Source organism: Macaca nemestrina, chromosome 9 (genome assembly GCF_043159975.1).
Source record: "Macaca nemestrina isolate mMacNem1 chromosome 9, mMacNem.hap1, whole genome shotgun sequence".
Taxonomy (NCBI): Eukaryota; Metazoa; Chordata; class Mammalia; order Primates; family Cercopithecidae; genus Macaca; species Macaca nemestrina.
In genome coordinates, this window is record NC_092133.1 from 10,787,750 (window position 1) to 10,809,977 (window position 22,228).

Below are 22,228 nucleotides of genomic sequence, written 5' to 3' on the forward strand. Positions count from 1 at the left end.
GGGGTGTCAGCTGAGATGGGCACCCGGCGAAGGCCAGCATGGCTCAATGCCCATCACAGACGCCCTTCAACCGCAAAACCTCATCATCCGCTTCAACCTCCACTCTAACGCGAGAATATGTGTGAGGGAGGCTAGAAGAGTTCGGAGTAAAAATAACCAGAATTGGCAGCGCCTCCACCGCGCTCGCTGCCACAAACGCTGCAGACCCGACGGAGCGGAGGCAGAAAAGGCCCTGGCGTCCCCTCGGGAAAGAACGAGGTCAGGAGTCGGTCTTGCACGCCGCGTAGAGCGACGAGACCACACCTACCTGACCACAGACATTCCACACCAGCTCAGCAACGGCAGTCCACGCCGCCTGCTGTTTCTCCACAGCCAACGGCAAAAACACCCTAGTGCCGGCGCGCAGTGCACCGCGCCTGCGCATAGTCTCCAGCGAGCGAGCGAGCGAGCGAGGGTCCGCCAGTCCACAGGCTCCGCTCTCCTCCGCTGCCCCGCACACTACGAGCGCCGCGCCTGAGTCCAGCAGGCACATGCGCATGCGTAGCTCTGGTGCCTGCTCTCCCAACCAAAGCCAGAAGTCGCCGGTACTTGAAGCGGAGTGAGCCGGAAGTCGCTTTGCAGCCCACTTTCACGTTGTACCGGCGGAAATTCAAGCACTGGAAGAGAGGTTCCGGGGCTGGGCTGGCCTGACTGAAGGCGGCAGAATGGAGACACGGACCGAGGACCGGGGCCTCACCCGCCGCCCCACGCTGGCCTCTTCTTGGGATGTTGCAGGCGGGGCCCTGACCCACAACCTCCTTCTCACCCGGGCCGGTCTCGGCCCCGGTGACTTCGACTGGGAGGAGCTGCTGGCGCCGCCTGCTCCAGGGTGCGCCGAGCCGACGGGGACGGGGTCGCTACGCGCGGCAACTGTCCCGCTCCTCTGGGAGCTGTGAGGGGAGGCGAGAGGGTCTGAGCCCGGGATCCGGGAGAGCAGTTGGTGCCGGGTCTCTAGTGGGGGAGGGGAGCTGCGAGGTGGTCCGGGGTGGGTCCGGCCGGGAAGGGGCCGAGGCTCCCGGGCGTGAGCGGGGGAAGGTGACCCGGACTCGGAATTTCATAAACGTCCGGGACAGGCGTGACAGCTCCTCAGGGCTGCTGTCAAAGTCAGTCCGCCCACCTACCCTCAAACAAGCCACCTCCTCTCCACCAAAATAGGCTGTGTAAAACGTCTAGCTATAGACGACCGTCGTCGACTTAATTTCGAAAAAAATACACTTTTGTCGTTTATTGTGCCCTGCTCCTACTCCTGTGCACACAGTAGGTGTCCAGTAATTTATGTAATTATCCGAGAGTCAATGGCAGGAGATTGAGTACAATGTTGATGATTAAGGGAAAAATGAGAGGGGAAAGCCCTGATGTGTGACACCTCCATTTCCGTGTGAATTCTGTGTTGAGTGCTTGTTGGATGCTTGGGAAGGTGCTTGGACCTCAAGGGCAAGTGAAAGTGAGTTAGAAGAAAGAAGCCCCGGCCGGGCGCGGTGGCTCACGCCTGTAATCCCAGCACTTTGGGAGGCCGAGGCGGGCGGATCACGAGGTCAGGAGATCGAGACCATCTTGGCTAACAAGGTGAAACTCTGTCTCTACTAAAAATACAAAAAAATTAGCCGGGCGTGGTGGCGGGCACCTGTAGTCCCAGCTACTTGGGAGGCTGAGGCAGGAGAATGGCGTGAACCCGGGAGACGGAGCTTGCAGTGAGCAGAGATCGGGCCACTGCACTCCAGCCTGAGCGACAGAGAGAGACTCCGTCTCAAAAAAAAAAAAAAGAAGAAGAAGAAGAAGAAAGCAACCTCATGATCTAACAAGTGGGTTATGAGTCATGTTCAGAGAAGTATACTGTGTGATGTTTTCACCAATCTTCCTCTCAGCCAGGATCTGGTGATTTTGAAGAGAAACCTGAACAACCAAGATGAAAGCCCCTGCTTCCTTTACCTGAGGTGTGGCCCCGATGGAGGTGAAGAAATCGCTTCTATTGGCATTTTAAGTTCAGCAAGAAATATGGAAGTGTACTTAGGAGAGGAGTACTGTGGAACCAGTAGGGGCAAGAATGTTTGTACTGTCCTGGATGACAGGTGTGTGGCTTGTACACGGGAAAATGTTCTTCTGAATTAGTGTTTTGAGTTTTCTCACTTTTTGCAATAATTATTGATTCTCTGACATTGATGCCATATGTTATGGGAGAAAAGATAAAAATGTGCCAGTAGGCATAGAAGTTTAGAACTTTAGAGATCTTAAAGACAGTGTAGATCAGCCTGGTTATTTTTTAAATGTTGAAGTTTAGAACTAACAGTGGAGGTGAATTGGTAGGAGGTCATAGCTAGTTAGTGGAAGAGTTTTATTAGAATGAAATTTTGAGAGGTGTGTCTCTTTCCTTAAACTCACAGCAGTCTGTCTTCCAAAAGTTAACTTGGTAGTCAGTCTGGAACTTTGAACACATTTTCTTCTTGGAAGCCCATTAGAAATGGTGGAGGGATCTAAGACTGTGCTACATAAACCTATTTATTAACCTGTAACGCAACTTGTAATTTTTTTTCTTATGAAGATTTTTCCCCAGTGTGTCTTTAATGTAACCCAAAATATGACTGTTTTGTATCCTGCATGTTGGAAACAATTGCTGTGTTTATTGAGCTTTAAAATACAGTCTGGCTACATGGTTGTACCTATGTTGTATAATGTAATTTTCTCATTGAGCCTAGAAAGTGGTAGATGTAGTCATAGGCAATGTGCTTCAGTAATGGATCCCAACTCTTCATGCCTCACCAGGAAAACTGAATCTTAGGATTTAAATATTGTTCTGGAAACATTTATTTGTAAGTGTAAATATTAAAAGTGACAACATACGTAAGTAAAAAAAATTAATTCTTTTTTTATTTTTAGTGAACATGAAAAGGTTATTTTGTACAAAAAATATCTAAAATTGGAGTCCTCCACACATGCTTGTAAAATAAAGGTAAGTTGTCAGTTGTTAACTAATTTGACAACTAAGTTGTTTTTGTACTCTGTGTATGCTTGTTTTCTTTTGGATTAGTAATACAATTAGTCCAACTTGCTTGTTTTTTTTTTTTTTTTTTTCAAGACAGTATCTTGCTCTGTTGCCCAGGCTGGAGTGCAGCAGGACAATCATGGCTCACTGCAACCTCATCTCCCGGCTCAAGCTAACTTCCCACCTCAGCCTCCTGAGTAGCTGGGACTACAGGCATGCACCACGATGCCTGGTGTTTTTTAATTTTTAGTAGAGATGAGGCTCAGAAATACTTAGTAAACATATAAAAAGAAATTGCTTTTCTAAAAAATTATCAGCCCTTTTTAACATTGTATTAAAAAAAATTTTTTTTTTTTAATTTTTCACCCGGTGACCAGGGAGTAGACTTTTTCTCTTAAAATTTAACGATGAGCCACGTGCAGTGGTACATTTTTATAATCCCAGTTACTCAGGAGGCTGAGGTGGGAGGATTGCTCAAGCCCAGGAGTTCAAGACCAACCTGGGCAACAGAGTGAAACCCCATCTCACTAAAAAAATAATAAAAATAGAATTTGACCATTTATTAACTTTGGATAATGTATTGTTAATATAGTAGTGCTGTGTATTTTGAAGTGTTGGGAAATTGAGCAAAAAAACATTTTTAAAAACTCTGTATAGTGGTGGCAAAAACCCATAAGCAGTTTTGGCCCCATTTATAAAAGAATGAAATTGGCCGGGCACGGTGGCTCAAGCCTGTAATCCCAGCACTTTGGGAGGCTTAGATGGGTGGATCACAAGGTCAGGAGATCGAGACCATCCTGGCTAACACGGTGAAACCCCGTCTCTACTAAAAAATACAAAAAACTAGCCTGGGCGAGGTGGCGGGTGCCTGTAGTCCCAGCTACTCGGGAGGCTGAGGCAGGAGAATGGCGTGAACCCGGGAGGCGGAGCTTGCAGTGAGCTGAGATCCGGCCACTGCACTCCAGCCTGGGCGACAGAGCGAGACTCCGTCTCAAAAAAAAAAAAAAAAGAAAAAAAGAATGAAATTAGAGAAGTTTCAAGCAAGAGAACCAATAAGTTTAAGGGATTAGACTGTTGTCTTCAGCATGAAAAATATTGTTAAGGTAACTGTTAGTTGTGTCTTCAGAGTCTAGGGATAAGGTAATGAGTTGGAAGTCCTCAGCCCTGAGTGTTAATTCAGTTCTGTCGCTGACTAGTGGATTAGTCTTGGGTAAATTTTGGACCTATCTCAGGGGTAAAATTAGCTGAAGAAAATTCTTGGATTTTTTTTATCTCTAAAATTCTGTACTTACTATCATTACTTATAGAAGATTGAAACTTATTTTTACAATAAGAAAAAATAAGTGATTTTCACAGGCAGATAGCAAACTCACAGAACTGATTATCCCAAGATGTTGTTTTGGATAGTATATATTAAATAACTTCTAAAACCATTTGAATAAAGTGATATATTCATTCAACAAAGATTTGAGTGCCTCTTAATGTCAGGTACTATACCAGTCATTTAGGAATTAGCAATAAGTAAATAAACTGAAATGTCTGCCCTTATGTTGCTTGTGTTCTAGTGGGCGAGACAGACAATAAGGAGACCAATGAGTATAATAAGTATTATATTTAATGCTGAAAAAGGCCATGGGGTTAAGAAGAGAAAGGGGAACTACAGAGAAGTTGAGAGGTAGGAGGTTAATAGGGTGTTTCCTTAAAATGTTGAAGACAGTCACGTCTTTGGTTCAACACTCAAGAGATCTTGGATCATGAGTCTGTATTGACCTATGTCCTTGTTTGATATATGAACCTGTGTGTGTCTCTGAAGGTGAATGGTTTTTTTTTTTAAACTGTTCTATGAAAGTACATGGGAATGCAAAGGGTTATTTCAGGGAAACTCTAGGATTGATAGGAAAGCTTGTTCTGACGCAAGGTTTTTGAGCACTTACAAGTTTTTGAGCACTTAGTGGTCGCTACTGGACATTTTAACATATAATCCTCACAACAACTATGTGAAATCATTGCTACTGTCTTCTCTCATTTTAATCCTGACTCAGATTTAGCATTTGCCCAGGGTCACACAGGTTGTAAGTACCAGAGTCATAATTTAAACTCAGGTTTGTCTGATTCTAAAGCCTGTTCCCTTTCAATTTTGCTACTCTGTTGTCTGTACCACAAATGAAATGTCTCTTGTTTCAGAAATATGGACAGAATAAAATGTTGGATAAACTACAGGGATAGAAGCCAAAAGAGCTAGGTTTCAAGCTGGTCCTTTACTAATTGAGTGTCCTTTAACAAGTTAGAAAATCACCCTTGAAGTCGTCATTTCTATGTGTAATCCAGCAAGCTATGTTACATCATTCTGATATTCTCTTATAGTTCTGAATTTGAAAGGATTGAATTTTACTTATTATTTCAGTAAACATTTTGCATGGGCATCTGGCCAGTCTTATTTTTTGTTAAGTAGCAAGTTGTGGTATGTTAAGGTCTCAGATTGGTAGGTATATTGTAGTTCCCCTTTATCTGCGGTTTTACTTTCCCCGGTTTCCATTACCCACAGTCAGCTGAGGTCCAAACATATTAAATGGAAAATTTCAGAAATAAACAATTCATAAGTTTTCAATTGTGCTTCATTCAGAGTAGTATGATGGAATTTCCTGCCATCCTGCTCAGTCCTGTCTGGAACATGAATCATCCTTTTGTCTAGTGTATCCCTACTGTATATGTTACTGCCCATTAGCCACTTACAGCCAAATGTATCATCAGAAGGTCAGTAGTAGCCTAGTGCTGTATTACAATGCCTATATCATTCACCTCACTCCATCTCATTATGTAGGCATTTTACCATATCACATCATTACAGGAAGGGTAATGAGATGAAGTGAGGTGAATGACATAGGCATTGTAATACAGCACTAGGCTACTATTGACCTTCTGATGATACATTTGGCTATAAGTGGCTAATGGGCAGTAACATATACATAACTTTTATTATATTGTCAAAATTATTCTGTTTTATTATTAAACGCTTACTATACCTAATTTATAAATTAAACTTTATTATAGGTATGTATGTATAGGAAAAAATATAGAGGTTGGTACTATATGCAGTTTCAGGGAGCCACTGGAGGTCTTAGAACACATTCTCCACAGGTAAAGAGGGACTATTGTAGTTTATTTTTAGTTCTTTAAATAGGTAAACATTTATTTAACCACCTCATTTGTTATTGTACATGAAGTCTTAATTTTTGAAAGGACTCTTTTATTTAAATAGTTCATCTGAGCCTCATGATAAATTGGAATTTTTCCTAACTATTGCTGTTCTAGAGAAAAGTTTAAAATATACTTGAAGTTAGTTTTTAGATTCTTGAATGCTTCACTCTTGTTTAGGTGATACCAAGAAGTGACCTTAAATGATGATTGTTTTTAATATCATTATTTTCTGGAACTTTTGTTTTATAATAGTTGCTCTCCTTTGGCGAAAGGCAGCGTGTGTTCATCAGTAAAGTTGTGGTACACATGAGATCAGTTCTGGCAAATTCTTCAACAAGCTTTCCTGCTCTAGGATCAAGGATAGACCTTGACAAGGTCCAAACCATAATGGAATCCATGGGGTCAAAGTTATCTCCTGGAGCTCAGCAGTTGATGGATATGGTTAGATTTCAGCAGCGGGTAAGTAGAAATGGATTTCTTTCCAGATGCCATTGACAATTTCAGAACGATTGCTTTTTGTAAAGAAATGTATGACTTAAAATTTTCCTTTTATACTGATTTAACTGTTATCTTTTAGTTTTATAGAAGTTAACTTTATAGATTTGCCCTTCTACAAAGTGTTTTGACTACACATTTTCATACTTTTTATGAATTGATTCATTCAGCAAGTTTTTTTTCTTGCAGTGAACAAGGCACTGGTTTGAGCAATTTTGAGTGTGCAAAGATGATCAGTTAGTCTGTAGTCTTTAAGAATTTTTACATTCTGGAGCATGTAAATGGGGAATGATGAAAACACTAAGGAAAGGCTCACTAAAGGAAGTGGTATTTTATCTAGCCCTTTAAAATGAAGGGTGGGATTAGGCAAGTAAATTAGAAAGAAGGCCATTTCAGACAAAAAATAAGGTGAATAAAATCTTGAATGCTAGAAGAATTTGATATAGCTGAAAAATGAATAGTAGTTCATTTCTCTGAAGCAAAACAGTAATAGGGGAAGTTTAAAGTAGATTTCAGCTAGATCATAAAGAGCTTTGGATCCTACTTTAAATTTGTAGATGTTTTTGACTTATGTTTCAAGAAATGTTAAGCCACTGTCATGTGTAAGGTGAATCTGAAGAAGGTGAGACTATAAGGAGAAGACAAGCTGCACGTTATTCCCCTCATCCAGATAAGAGTGAATGAGGTCTAAGATTGAACATAGTAACATAATGCTGGATTGTGAGATGCTAAAATGATGGAGCCATTGGGACTTGACAGCTAACTTAATATTGGTATTATGATAGAAAAAACAAGTTAAACATGAAATCGAGGCTCTGAAGATGGTGATGCTAATAATATAAATGCAGCCCAAAGGAGGAGGATGCTTGGAGGAAAAAGGAATTTAATTTTGGGAACATTGAGTTTTAGCTGTGAATAAGATATTCCCTGGAAGTATGTTGCAAACATCTGGAAACAGAGGATTAGTAGAAATGGAATGAACTTTCAGTGGCTGGAAGGGAAGTTTAGGGGTGTTCCCACAGTAGCTAACAGGTACTGTGGTGAAGGGAGGGACTGAAGCAAGGAAGAAAGACCCTTGGAGAGTAGCTGCATTTGTAAAGATACAGGGAGAGGAGAAAGGTAACCGGAAATGTAGAAGGCAGCAGTGTGATAGAGTAGCAAGAGAAAGGATTTGATGTTAGGCAAAGTGACTTCAAGCTCTTGTCCTGCCTCTTCTTAGTTCTGCATCCTATGGCAAGTTGATTCATATTTTTTTCAATATGAATTCCTCATATACAAAATCTAAATGATAACACTGTAGGGATCACAGAATTGATGTGAAAATTTTAAATAATGCAAGAACTCCTTGTAGATTTTGTGTGGTTCACAAATATTAATGTCCCAGTATTGTAATATGGGCTGAGTTAAGAGAACCAGGAGAGCTGAAGATTATGGAAACCACAGAAAGAAGAATTTCAAAAAAGATGGAAATGTGTACTTTTCTTCCTCCCACACCATGTTCTCACCTGGACACCTCAGGAGATTCCTAACTGGCCCTCCTGCCCTGCTACAATCCATTCTCCACAATGTACCGAGAATGACCTCAAAGGGTAATTGGATCTCATCCTTCTCCTGTGCAAAGCCCCCTGACTGCTTGCCTCCCTTTGTACTTAGAGTTAATCCTGATACCTTACCTTGATCTCTAAAATGTAGGCCCTGCTTGCCTTCTCAACCTCATCTCCTGCCATGTTTCCTTGGGTAGCTTGTTCCAGACATTCTGATGTTTATATTCCATAAATATCTAAATATATTCCCACCTCCAGACCTTTGCACTCATAACTGCTCTCTGTGTCCAGAACCCCCTCTCTGTGATACTTCTGTATCTGCATTTTTCTTATTCAGATCTCATTTTAATGTTACATCGTTAATGACAACTTTCTTAGCCAACCAGTGTAAAGTAGCATGTACCTCCAAATCCATATCAGTTTCATCAGTGCTCTTTTGACCACTTTGTTGTTGTTTTTGTATTGGTTGCATGTTTATCTCACTAAAAGATAAGCTTCATGCAAACAAGACTTATGTGTCTTGTTTATGGCTCCAAGTACATATACACAGTCATGCGTCAATTCACAGTGGGGATATGTTCTGAGAACATAGGTGATTAGGGGATTTCACGGTTGTGAAACCATCATAGTATGTACTTGCAGAATCCTAGATCATATAGCCTACTCTCTACCTAGGTTACAAACCTGTATAGCATGTTACTTTACAGAATACTCTAGGCAGTTATAATGGTAAGGATTTGTGTATCTAAACATAGAAAAGGTACAGTAAAAATGTAGTATGCAAGATGAAACATGGCACGCCTCTGTAGGGCACTTACCATGAACTAATCTCGCAGGACTAGAAGTTACTCTAGGTAAGTCAGTAACTGAATATGAAGGCCTAGAACATTACTGTACACTGCTTTAGACTTTATAAACACTGTACATGTAGGCTATGCTAAATTTTTTAAAGCATTTTTTATTTTTCAATAATAAATTAACCTTAGCTTATTGTAATTTTTTTTTTTTTTTTTTTTTTTTTTTTTTTTTGAGACAGTCTTCTTCTGTCGCCCAGGCTGGAATGCAGTGGCATGATCTTGGCTCACAGCAACCTCTGCCTTTCTTCTCCCTCAGCCTCCCTAGTAGTAGTAGCTGGATTGCAGGCACATGCCGCCACACCGGACTAATTTTTTATTTTTAGTAGAGATGGTGTTTTGCCATGTTGGCCAGGCTGGTCTTGAACTCCAGGTTCTCAGGTGATCCACCCTCCTCAGCCTCCCAAAGTGCTGGGTGGGATTACAGGCGTGAGCCACCATGCCCAGCCTATTGTAACTTTTTAACTTTTTACACTTAAATTTTAAAAAAGTTTTTGACTCTTTTGTAGTAGCACTTAGCTTAAAACACAAACTCATTATATAGCTGTAAAAATATATTTGGTTTCTTTATATCCTTTTTCTATTAAGCTTTTTTTGTATTTTTTTTTTTTAATTTTTAAACTTTTTTGCTTAAAACAAAGACACAAACATTCACATTAGCCTAGGCCTACAGAGGGTCAGGATCATAAGTATCACTGTCTTTCACCTCCATATCTTGCCCCACTGGAAGATCTTCAGGGACAGTAATACCCATGGAGCTGTCATATTGTATAATAACAATGTCTTCTTCTGGAAGACCTCCCAGAGGACCTGCCTGACGTGGTTTTACAGTTAACTTTTAGAATATATAAGCAGAAGGAATATACTTTAAGACTAAAAATATAGTATCATAAATACATAAACCAGCAACATAGTCATTTATTATTATTATTATTACTGTGTAGTATATGGTGTACATAATTGTACATACTATGCTTTTTTTTTTTTTTTTTTTTTGAGACGGAGTTTCGCTCTGTTGCCCAGGCTGGACTGCAGTGGCACAATCTCGGCTCACTGCAAGTTCCGCCTCCCGGGTTTATGCCATTCTCCTGCCTCAGCCTCCTGAGTAGCTGGAACTACAGGCGCCCACCACCTCGCCTGGCTAGTTTTTTTGTATTTTTTTTTTTTAATAGAGAGGGGGTTTCACCGTGTTAGCCAGGATGGTCTTGATCTCCTGACCTCGTGATCCGCCCGTCTCAGCCTCCCAAAACATGCTATGCTTTTATATGACTGGCAGTGCAATAGGTTGGTTTACACCAACATTGCCACAAACATGTGAGTAATGTGTTACTGTGATGCCACTTGGCGACTGGAATTTTTTAGCTCCATTATAATCTTATGGGACTACTGTCATATGTGGGTCCATTGTTGACCAAAACTTTGTAATGTGACACATACATACATATATATGTGTGTGTGTGTATGTGTGTATATACATGTATATATACATGTATGTATGTGTGTATATGCACACACACCTATTGAATTGATCAACTGTTTCTTGGAGATCCTCGGGGAGTAAGTATGAATAGTGACGAGACATGAACCAAGTTGTGAGGGATTAGGTAGTAAGGTATTTAGGTAGTAACTGGGTATATGGGAGTTACTAAGTGCACACGGCTTTTTTTTTTCAAGTTTAGAGATAAAGAGGAAATTAGAAGATACTTTTGTAAAGGAATATTGAAGATAAATGAAGACTTTGACAAGTTGTGAGATTTGAGCTTTATTAAGAATTTATTTAGGGCAGTGTATTTTTTCAAGTACAGTCCATCATTGAACACCTGTGTCAGAATCCTTTGGAAGGTCTTCAAAATGCAGATTCCTGGCCCTCACTACTCATTCCCAGAGGGTGGGGTCCAGGAATCAGTGTTTTAAACAGTCATGTCTAAGTGAGTTTTATGTACATTGTAGTTTAATAATAACTCTTTTAATGGAAGATTTTTAAAAGGAAGCAATTGTTTGTGAACAAATTTTGGAAACAATTAGAGAATATTAGTTTACTGTCTGATTTCTCTATTTTAAAATCTTGACTTTAGGAAAAAATAAAACTAGATGTATTTTTATTTTGGCCATGTCTTTAAATTTTTATAGTTTTATTTATAAGTAATTTTTCTTCACCATGAATTTTAACCAACACGGCCACCTGAGAATTCTTCATTTCCTATGGTGGCATGTAGACGTATCTGAATTTCTTGATATTTAATCCAAAGAGAAAAGATCATCTAAAGAGCTCTCATCTCAGAAGATGACCTTTTTAAAATTGTGGTAAGAATACTTAACATGAGATCTACCCTCTTAACAAATTTTTAAATGTACAATATGGTGTTGTTAACTATAGACCCTATTGTACAGAAGGTCTGTAAAACAGATTCATCTTGCAAAGCTGTAACTTCATACTCATTGAATAGCAATTCCTCGTTTCTCCTTCCCCCCATCTCCTAGCAACCACCATTCTACTCTCTCTTTCTGAATTTAATTATTTTAGATACGTCACATTAGTGGAATCATCCATTATTTATTCTTCTGTACCTGGCTTATTTCACTTAGCATGTATTCCAGATTGATCATATTGTCACATGACAAAATATCCTTCTTCTCAAAGGCTGAATGGTATTTCATTGTATGATATTCATTCAATGATATTTCATTTTCTTTATCAATACATCAGTCAGTGAACATTTAGGTTGTTTCTGTATCTTGGCGGTTGTGAGTACTGCTGCAGTGAACATGGGAGTGCAGATAATCTTTTTGAGATCCCAATTTCAGTTCTTCTGGATATACGCCCAGAAGTGGGATTGTTAGATCATATAGTAGTTCTATTTTTAATATTTTGAGGAGCCTCCATACTGGTTTTCATCACTACTGTACTATTTTACATTCTTAACCAATGACTAATTTTCATAATCAGTGAATTTTTATAAACAGAATATTATATGTCAGAAAGGAAAAATTTACATAGCAAATACCTTTACATGTAGATTTTTCTGTTTAAATGTTCTGCCTCCTTAATGTTCACCCGTAATTTTGATATTGACTGTAGTGTAAATATTATTACTTTTAATGTAGTTTTCCACTGTACATTTTGTTTTGAAATGTCATAGAGAAATAAATGGACTTTCCTGTTATAACTGAATAACTTCCTTTGAGCTTATGGGGAGTTGTCCAATGTTAACATTTTGTAATTTTACTTAATTCATCTTATTCCAGGAATATTTAAATATTCAGGTTTATTCAAAACTTGCATTTTATAAAACAAGATAAACTTACAATAGGTTAACATTTCTCTATAAAGAGCACTTTTCCAAAGTGCAGTTTGTAAAAAGTTAGATGGGGACATGACATTACAAATCTTTCCCCAGCTTCCCTGGCCCTTATTTTTCTCCTTTCCGCTTTATTTTTCCCTAAAGTATTTATCACCATCTCCATTTCATGATACATTTTTTCTTTCTTTTCTTTTCTTTATTTTTTTCTCTTCTTTCTTCCTTCTTCACTTCTTTTCTCTTTCTCTTACTTTCTTTCTTTTATTTCCCCTTTTTCCTTCTTTTCTTTTGTAGTTTGTCATACAGGTTCTGTGAGGTCAGGGATTTTAATTTATTTTGTTCACTGCTTTATTTCCAGTGCTTGAAACAACACCTAGCACAGAGTAGATTCCTGGTAAATATCTGTTGAATAAATGAATGTTGTTCTGGCTTAGTTTAGTAATAACTTTTTAGAATATCTGTAAGTATATGAACTGAGTTTCTTCAGCTAATTTACATATTGCTTTTTCCGTCTGTTCCATCAGCTGTTGAACAGCAATAAGTGTGGGATGATACCCCCTGATAAGAATCTATAGTAGACTTTTATGTTTTGAATTTAGAGTAGAGCCATATGCCTTAACACTTAGGCTAGAGGTATTTTCTTTTATCTAATGGAAAAATTAAAGAGCATAAAAGGGAGATATTGTAATCATCCTTTCAAGGTAAGCCAGAATCTTCTCAGGAAATAATACTGCATAAGCAGTTGAATTGAGGCTGCAAAACAACTCTCATTATCCTGGGAATTCTTAAACCCAGCCAGAAGTAGCTAATTTCAGTCATTGAAAATGTCACAAATGTATCCATAGAGCATCTAACTTTAAATAGCGTAATTATCTGTGTAGTTTCCAGGAAAAATTCATTGCAAAAGAGTCTACTGGATAAAAGTCAGTGACTTACCATATTTTGACAGTTGGGAATGATATAATTGAATTTTAAGAAACTTATCTGTTCTTGTGACTCAGTTGAGAGTAGTACATTTTATTATCATAAAGAGAATTTGTAGTGGAAACGTTAGTGTCAGTGCAGTTTGACTATTCATGCTAGTATTTATTTAATATTTTATTTTGGGAAAAACTACAATGAAATAATTGAAAGTCATGACTGGAGTTAATTGGCCTGCATTCATGTCCCAATTCTGCCACTTACTGGCTGGTTACCTTGGCTACGTACCTTTAGCCTTGGTCTCCTCAGCTTAATATTGGGATAGTATTAGTGGCCTACTTTATAAGGATGTTTTGAGGATCAAATGAAACAATACACAGTGCCCAACTCATAGTAATTACTCCAAAAGTTAGCTGTCAGTATTATTAATATTAACATTTGTTTACTTTGTTTAGAATTGTATTCCCATTGGAGAGCAGCTTCAGTTGGTGTTGGGCAATTCTGGATACAAGCATATGATTGGACTACAATCCTCATCTACCTTAGGAGCCTTAGACAAGTCATCCTCCACACCTTTTCCTTTTAGAACTGGATTGACATCTGGGAATGTGACTGAAAACTTACAAACTTACATTGATAAAAGTACACAACTACATGGTGGAGAGAATTCTACCAAGCTTGATGAGTGTAAAATTGTGCCTCAAAACCATTCCCTTCTTGAAAATGATCTTAAAAATGCAGTGTCCTCTTTCTTACCAAAGAAAGCAAGTGACAACTCAAATATACCTAACTCTGAGTTGCTACCTTTTCTCCAGAATTTATGTAGTCAAGTTAATCATCTCCGTGTGGGAAATAAGACCGAGTGTCAGGAAAACATCACCAAGCACGGTAAACGCATTCTTGGTGTTGGGTAAGTATTATTTTAAGACATATGAAGTTTTGATTTGGTAGGTGGAAAAATCAGATAAAAGGAAACAGATTTGTCTCAATGAGTACTCCTAAAATGCGTTTCCAGAGAAAATTTTAGCAAGTTTTACATTTTACCATTAACACTTAAAGGGGATAACTAATGGATTACTTTGAAAGAAGTCCCTATAACTGGAGGTTTTGCACACTTCTCAGGCATTTTGTGGAAGGGTCACAAGTATTAGTTCACAGTTGGAATAGAAAGTAATTTGCATGAATGGAAGGGAGCTGTGGGAATCATAATCTTTATGTTGTTTTTATATATTTGTACTATTTTGTGCCTGGGTATGTTAAGCATGTCATTATGACATTTTCCTTGAAGATTATGTTTGATCTAGGCAAATTCCTGAATTATTAAAAAACTATATTACGATAATAATAATTTGTAGTTAACAGGCTATTATCCCCAGTCTCTTAATCCCTTATTTTGGCAGTACATATTTGATTAAGAGGTAGCTAAGTATTTAGTATGTTCCTAATTGCTTAATATATAGTGTGTCAAAATGGTGTTCTAGACTAGAATTCAGGACTCTAGGTGTGGTTTTGGCTTAAACATGTTGCCACACTGTTTAATATTCTTTAGCATAAGAGATTTTATTTGAAAATGAGGTAGTTGGATTATTTTGTAACTAAACACCACTAACAACCAGCAGGATTGAGTTGACATTTGTAGAGAACTCTACCAACAATAGGAGAATATACACTTTTTTCAAGCATCTATGGAAGATTTGCAAAGATAGATTATATCTTGAGTCACAAAGCAAATGTGACCAAATTCAAGAGGATTGAAATAATACAATGTATGTTTTCTGACCATAAATGAATCTTACTAGAAATCAATAAAAGACAACAAAATTTCCACATTTTGGGGAATTACACAGTATTCTTAAGTTTATGGTTCAAGAAAAAGTCTAGATAGAAATTAAACGTATTACACAGAAATGAATGAAAATACAACACATCAAAATTTGTGGGATGCAGTTAAAGAAGTGTTGATAAGGATACTTATAGCACTAAATGATTACCTTAGAAAAGAGGATTGTTCTCAAATCAGTAGCATAAAACTACAATTCAACCAAAATAAAATAATCTGAATAGTCCTATGACCATTAAAGAAATTGAATTTACAATTTTAAAGCCAAGCAAACTGAACTAAAAGCAAGCAGAAAGAAGGAAATAATAAAGAACAGAAATCAATTTAACTGAAAACAAGCAAAGTCAGTGAAGCCAAAAGCCAGTTCTTTGAAAATTTCAATAAAATTGATAAACTTCTAACAAGACTATCAACAGATAAAAAGAGAGAAGATACAATCATCAGTATCCGGAATGTAATGAGATGTCACTACTGATCCTAAGGCCATTAAAAGATAACAAGGAAGGGAATATTACAAACAAATTTATGCTCATAAATTTGACAACTTAGGAGAAATGGATTAATTTCCCCAAAACTACAAACTACCAACCAAACTCAGCCAACATGAAATAAGTAATAGAATAGTCCTATAACCACTAAAAATACTTAATTAATGATTGGAAAGCTCATGAAAAAGAAATATCCAGGCCCAGATGGCTATACTGGAGGTTTCCACTGAACATTTAAAGAACATCAATTTTACATGCTTTCAAAAACTAGAAGAGGAGGGAAGATGTTCCAGCTCATTCTGTGAAGTCAGTATTAGCCTGACACCAAACTAGAATGCCCCCCAAAATTAACATACACAAAAATACATGTAAATTTATGTAAATATGTAAATCTATAAACAGTACTTATACAGTATATGAAAAAATTTATAAACCTAACAAAATATATACAAGATATGTAAACTGGAAAATATAAAATACTGATGAAGGAAAGAAAAGCCCTAAAAACTGGAGAGACATACCATATTCATGGATTTGAAGAAACAACATAGTAAAAGCCTCAATTCTCTCCTAGTTAATATATAAATTTAATGCAATTCCTATGAAAAATCAAGCATGATTTTTTATAAATATGAATGAGATGATTCTAAAATTTAGAAATGGGGAACTTTTTTAAATGAAAAGATGAACTGTAAAAATTTTTGAAAAAGTATAAGAGAAATCACTACTTGATTTCAAGACATATAGCCACAGTATTCAACACTGTTATTGTCAGAGGGATAGACTTATAGATGGATAGCACAGAAATAACTACACAAGTACACCAACTGATGTTTGACAATGCAAAAATAATTCGATAGAGGTAGAACTGTGTTTTTAACATGTGCTGGAGCAGTTGGATATCCACAGGCAAAAAATGAATTGTGGCTTAAACCTTATACTTTATGCAAAAATTAACACAAAATTACTTATAGACTAAAATGTAAAATATAAAACTATAAAGCTTTTCTATGGGAGAAACTCTAGGGACCTAGGACTAGTAAATGAGTTATCAGATATGACATCAAAAGCATGATCCATAAAATAAAAAACTGATACATTGGGCCCCATCAAAATGTAAAACTTTTGTCTGTGAAAGACCCTGTTAAGGGAATTAAAATACAAACTGGGAGAAATTCTTTGCAAAGTACAAATCCAGAAAATGACCTGTATCTGAAGTACATGAAGAACTCTCAAAACTCTGTTAAAAGAAAATAAAAATAAAACCTAATAATCCAATTCAACCATGGGCAAAAGAATAGTCATTTCAACAGACAGGATATACAAGTAGCAAATAAGCACACGGAAAGTTGATCAACACTGATTTCATGACTATTAGGGAAATGCATATTAAAACCACAAGGTATCACTACATATTTGGATGGCTAAATTTTAAAAATGGTAACAATACCAAATGCTGACAAAGATGTGTGGGAACTGGATCTCTCATACATTGTTGGTAGGAATATAAAATGGTACAGTCACTCTAAAAATTATTTTGACAATATCTTAAAAACTAAACATACAGTTACCATACAACCCAGCAGTTATACTCCTGGACATCCCAGAGAAATGAAAGCTCAGGTCTACACAGAAACTTGTACACAGTTGTTAATTAGAAACTTTCTTTGTAATATCCCAAAAGTCCCAACTAAAATGTCTTAGCAATAGGTGAATGGTTAAACTGTGGTACATCCATATCATGCAATGCTGATGAGCAGTAAAAAACAACATGGACATCTCTCAAAGGCGTTTTGCTGAGTGACAAAAGATAATCTCAAAAGGTCACATACTGTATGATCTCACTTCTATAACATTTTCAAAATAATAAAATTGTGGAGATGAACAACATGTTGATGGTTACCAGGTATTAGGGAAAGAAGATTTTAGGGAAGTAGATATGACAATAGAGGGGTAGCAGGAAGGAGATCATTGTAGTTAAAGAATGGTTCTGCCTCTTGATTATGGTTGTGGTTAAATAAATATGTGTACATGTGATAAAATGGCATAGAACTATACACACACATACTAATATCAATTTCCTGGTTTTGATATTGGATTATAGGTAGATAAGATGTAACCATTGGGAGGATTGGATAAAGGGCACTGAGAAACTAGTATCTTTGCAACTTTCTGTGAATCCATAATTATTTCAAAATAAAAGAGTTTCCTAAAAACTCTCTTTGGTGTATTCTAGAGTAGTAGTTCTCAGACTTTTGTTCTTTACACTCTTAAAAATAATTGAGGACTCCAATAAACTTATGTAGGCTACATAAAAATATTTGTTTAAAAATAACAATAAACCCACTGTGTATTAACATAAATAACAGTCTTTATGAAAAAAAGCCAGATTTTAAAATTTTATTGAGAATAGTATTATTTTAAATGTACGTGAATCTATACATAATAGCTTTTGGCTGCCTTATATATATTGAATCATACATGTATAGTCAAATATAACTAGTAAGAGTACAGTAGGAATACTGAGAACAGAGTGGATTAATCTCTGAAAAAGCATATATTTATACACTAAATCTCTACTCCTTTGTGAAATTTTAGGAAAGAGAAGAATACACGACTACAGATTCTGTTAGTCATCAGAGCAGTAACATATATTTTGTAGCCTCTTTCATGAGTATGAGGATGAAAAAGTCAAATAATATCTTAGTATAAACCTACTTGTGACCTCAGTGAATTCCCAAAAGAATCATGGAGACCCCAAGGTTCTGCGGACCACATTCTCTGAGAGTTCCTGTTCTTACTTTGAGACAGAGTCTTGTTTTATCACCCAGGCTGGAGTGCAGTGCCGCAATCTCGGCTCACTGTAGCCTCTGTCTCCTGGGTTCAAGCGATCCTCCCAGGTAGCTGGGACTACAGGCGCCCACCACCATGCCCAGCTAATTTTTGTAGTTTTAGTAAGGGACAGAGTTTCACCATGTTGGCCAGGCTGGTCTCGAACTCCTGACCTCAAGTGATCCACTCACTTTGGCCTCCCAAAGTGCTGGGATTACAGGCGTGAGCCACCGTGCCTGTCCTGAGACTTACTATTCTAATGTTCATGGTGAACGTTAGAAATTGATGTTCTTTTTATTTATTTTGTTAGTTTGCCCATTCTAGTTAAATTCTCAAGTGTTTTTATATCAGGTTAAAAAATAACCTTCTAGTAGTTTAGTAAGGTTGTTTGTATGAAGGAAGAAAAACTTTATAGGGTTGCTTGGGGAAGTATTAGAAAATACACACGTTGACTTTAGAAGAAAATTGGGCAAGATCAGTTTTGATGTGGAGCTCAAAATCAAAAAGACCCTTTCTAAAGACTTGCTCTTTGGGGGTTCCTTTTCACTTTTATATTTCTGTTCAATTGTATACTAAAAAAGAATTAAACAATAATGTGTTGGGCATTTAGGGCTGTGGTTGCCTATTGTGGATGTATATTAGAACCTAGAAATGCATTGTAAGAAGACAGAGCACGCTGTGGAGACAAATCTCAGCAATTTATGTTGGCTGCTCGTTTTATAAACTTGGTTGATTTTGTTGTAATATTAGGGAAAATTTACATATTTTTAAAAATGTATTTTTAGAATGGAAGAGCAACCTGTTTGCTCCTACTTGGAAAAGATTCTTTCTAAAAATATGGAACTGATGGAAAAGAAACTTATGGATTACATTGACCAGCGAATATATAAACTCCAGGAGCACATTGATGATAAGATTGCTTTGTTAATGGATTTGCTGCAAAATCCCAACTCCCCGCCCACTGGGATACCTCTGAGACATTATGACTCTGGAGAAAGACTTTCAAATGGAGAAAGATAAGCTCTCAACATAAACAGTGTACTGCAGATATTTATTACATATTTATTACAAAGCCAAAACCCAAAAATATTTATAAAAAGCAAGTATTTAATGTCCTTTGAGGGATCATTGTCTTACACAAAGTGACCTCAGTTTTCATTTTTACTACACTTGTTATTTTAAATCCAGTACTGTACACCGAGTTAATATGATACAGTCAAATTATTTTTGCTCACGATATTTTTCAGTCTTACAGAAATGTATGTATACTTGTGTTGAGTTCAAAATGCTTGAGGATTTCTAATACAGTTCATTAGTTTGTATTGTATATGTGTTTAAGTATAATTTTTATTTATATGAATATCTTATAGTCTTAGAAGTATGAAAAATAATGCTTAGAGTATTTGAATTTTTTTCTTTTTCTAATTGTCTTGGAAAATTGGATACTTAAGACTTGGAGCCTTTAATTCAGATTACCAGTTTACGTTTTGTATTACTTATCTGAGATAATGAATAAGATGTGATATTTGGCATGTGTAAAATTAGTTCACTCTGGGGCTGTTAATATTATTTGTTTCATTACAGAGTAGCTGTAGGTAGGAAAGTAAACATCAGAACCAGCCTAGTCCTTGTTATGATTAGTACTTTGGATTTGATGTTTCCTGTAAAACAGATGCAGTCATCTTGTTTGACCTCAGTAACAACTCCAGACAGTGTAAGAAAACCTCTCCTTTTGAGCTGATACGGGTTTTCTCCCCAGAATCCTTTTCTGGCATGTTTATTGTATGAAATACTGAGGCTCTCCATTTAAGGATGAACACATATGAGTCAAGGGATTGCAATTCTCTCTGATAGGCTTAGGTTTTGGATCTTGTAACTATTGTATATGCATTGAAGTGTGATATATTTGCATATAAAAATAAATGCACCTGCTCTGGGAACTACTTGTCTTTAGTTAGTAGAACTGTTTTATTTTCAACTAATCTTTACTTCAAATGTCTTATTTGAATACTCATTTAATGTTTTGGCAAATTTCTTCTTTAAAAGTGTTACCTGATGTAATTCCTGCGTGACATAACTGAATTTTTACCCTGCCCCAATAACTCTGCTTATCTTTAAGAAACAGGGTGCCTGTGTTGAAAAGTTCCCTTTGTAACCAGACCAGAGGAGACTGGTTACAACCGCGATAGCTGACCAAATGACTTTTAAAAGACCTCAGCCTTTTTATAATCTTATTTCTGTGCTAAATGACACTCCCACCAGCTCCATGACAGTTGACAATCGCCATGACAATGACCAGAAGAAGCCATGAAAGGACAAAAAGGAAGGCAGCACTCTGGTTTTAGGAAGTTCCCTGCCCATTTCTGAAAAATCCATGAATATTCCTCCCTTTGCTTTAATGTGAAACACCTTTACTAGAGAAATTATATTTTAACCCCCTCACTCCTCATTAGTTGAAAAGTTGATTTGTGAGCCATGCTCCTGCTTCTCAATTCTGTGGCAATTGAATAAAACCTGCACTGTTTGTCACTCTTTTTTGGTTTCATGTATCGGCTTTGTGACACCCAACAGGGAAAGACCCCATCTTTTGGAGGACCAGCTTTGTTGGTAACAAAAGGAGGGCTAATTTATATGCTGTTTGTTCATTTTTATCATACTACAAAGGTGATACAGTATATGGAACAAACTGTGACCATAGTAATGTCAGGATTTGCATATCCCTTTTGCTAGTCCTTGAAGGGCCATTATTTATGGGATGTTCATAACATATATAAGATAGTATCTCCGTTCTCATTGAGAAGTCTGTCTCAAGTTTGAATCTGTTAGTTGATAGTCCTGCATCTTGTGGTAGTTGCAGTCTGTTCATTGATTCACCAAGTGCCTCGCTATGATGTAGTAGCAATTACTGTATTCCAAGCAAGGATGATGAATGAAGTTAGAGGCAGACAGTTGAAAGGCCAATTCTGAATTCCCTCTGCATGCATTTGATGATGAAGTAATTGGGAAGCAAGATCACAATAATTTTAAAGAGTAATATTTGGCAATTTGAAATTTGATAAATTTGTGATTTCTCTACATACTCTTATGCATTTGTTATTTGGAACAATGCCAGCATAACATAGAGGAACCGTTATTTGAATTAGCTTAGTGTTTATGTTAAAAGTCAAAGACAAAATATCCCTGAAAGTATTTCTTTTTTTTTCTTTTTTTAAGACAGAGTTTCACTCTGTCACCCAGGCTAGAGTGCAGTGGTGCGATCTCGTCTCACTTCAACATCCGCCTCCTGGGTTCAAGCAATTCAACTACCTCAACCTCCTGAGTAGCTGGGATTACAGGCGCACACCACCATGCCTGGCTAATTTTTGTATTTTTAGTAGAGACGGGGTCTCACCCTGTTGGTCAATCTGGTCTTGAACTCCTGACCTCAAATGATCCACCCACCTCAGCCTCAAAAAGTTCTGGGATTACAGGCGTGAACCACCGCACCCAGCCCCTAGAAGTATTTCTATTTCAAATGGCTGATTTAGTTTGGCTTCCCAGTGTGAGGTAGAAAACTTCTGAAATTAAACTATTATAGTCTGTCTGGGCATGGTGGCTCACACTTTGAGAGGCTGAGGCAGGGAGTTTGAGTCCAGCCTGAGTAAACATAGTGAGGCCCTGTCTCTACAGAAAAAAAAGTGTTACAGTTAAGGAGCCATGCAGGGTCATTTATTAAGGGTCAGTATTTTTCATAGTTGC

General features: G+C 37.4%; 1 protein-coding gene across 1 annotated transcript; it reads left to right on the top strand.

Moving 5' to 3' along the window:
• The first annotated feature begins 704 nt into the window (after positions 1–704).
• C9H10orf88 (chromosome 9 C10orf88 homolog) lies at positions 705–21,024 on the top strand. The gene is made up of 6 exons (XM_011721618.3): positions 705–868; positions 1,905–2,108; positions 2,914–2,986; positions 6,470–6,676; positions 13,786–14,240; positions 19,276–21,024. The coding sequence occupies exons 1-6, from the start codon at positions 705–707 to the stop codon at positions 19,508–19,510; spliced, it is 1,338 nt and encodes a 445-aa protein (XP_011719920.1). The 3' UTR covers positions 19,511–21,024.
• Positions 21,025–22,228: the final 1,204 nt, after the last annotated feature.

Bases quoted from the DNA above. Each gene is read 5' to 3' on its own strand.
- C9H10orf88 (XM_011721618.3), top strand. From the start codon at position 705: ATGGAGACACGGACCGAGGACCGGGGCCTCACCCGCCGCCCCACGCTG. The intron at 6,677-13,785 runs GTAAGTAGAAAT...TACTTTGTTTAG, and splicing joins TGGTTAGATTTCAGCAGCGG to AATTGTATTCCCATTGGAGA. The intron at 14,241-19,275 runs GTAAGTATTATT...ATGTATTTTTAG, and splicing joins AAACGCATTCTTGGTGTTGG to AATGGAAGAGCAACCTGTTT.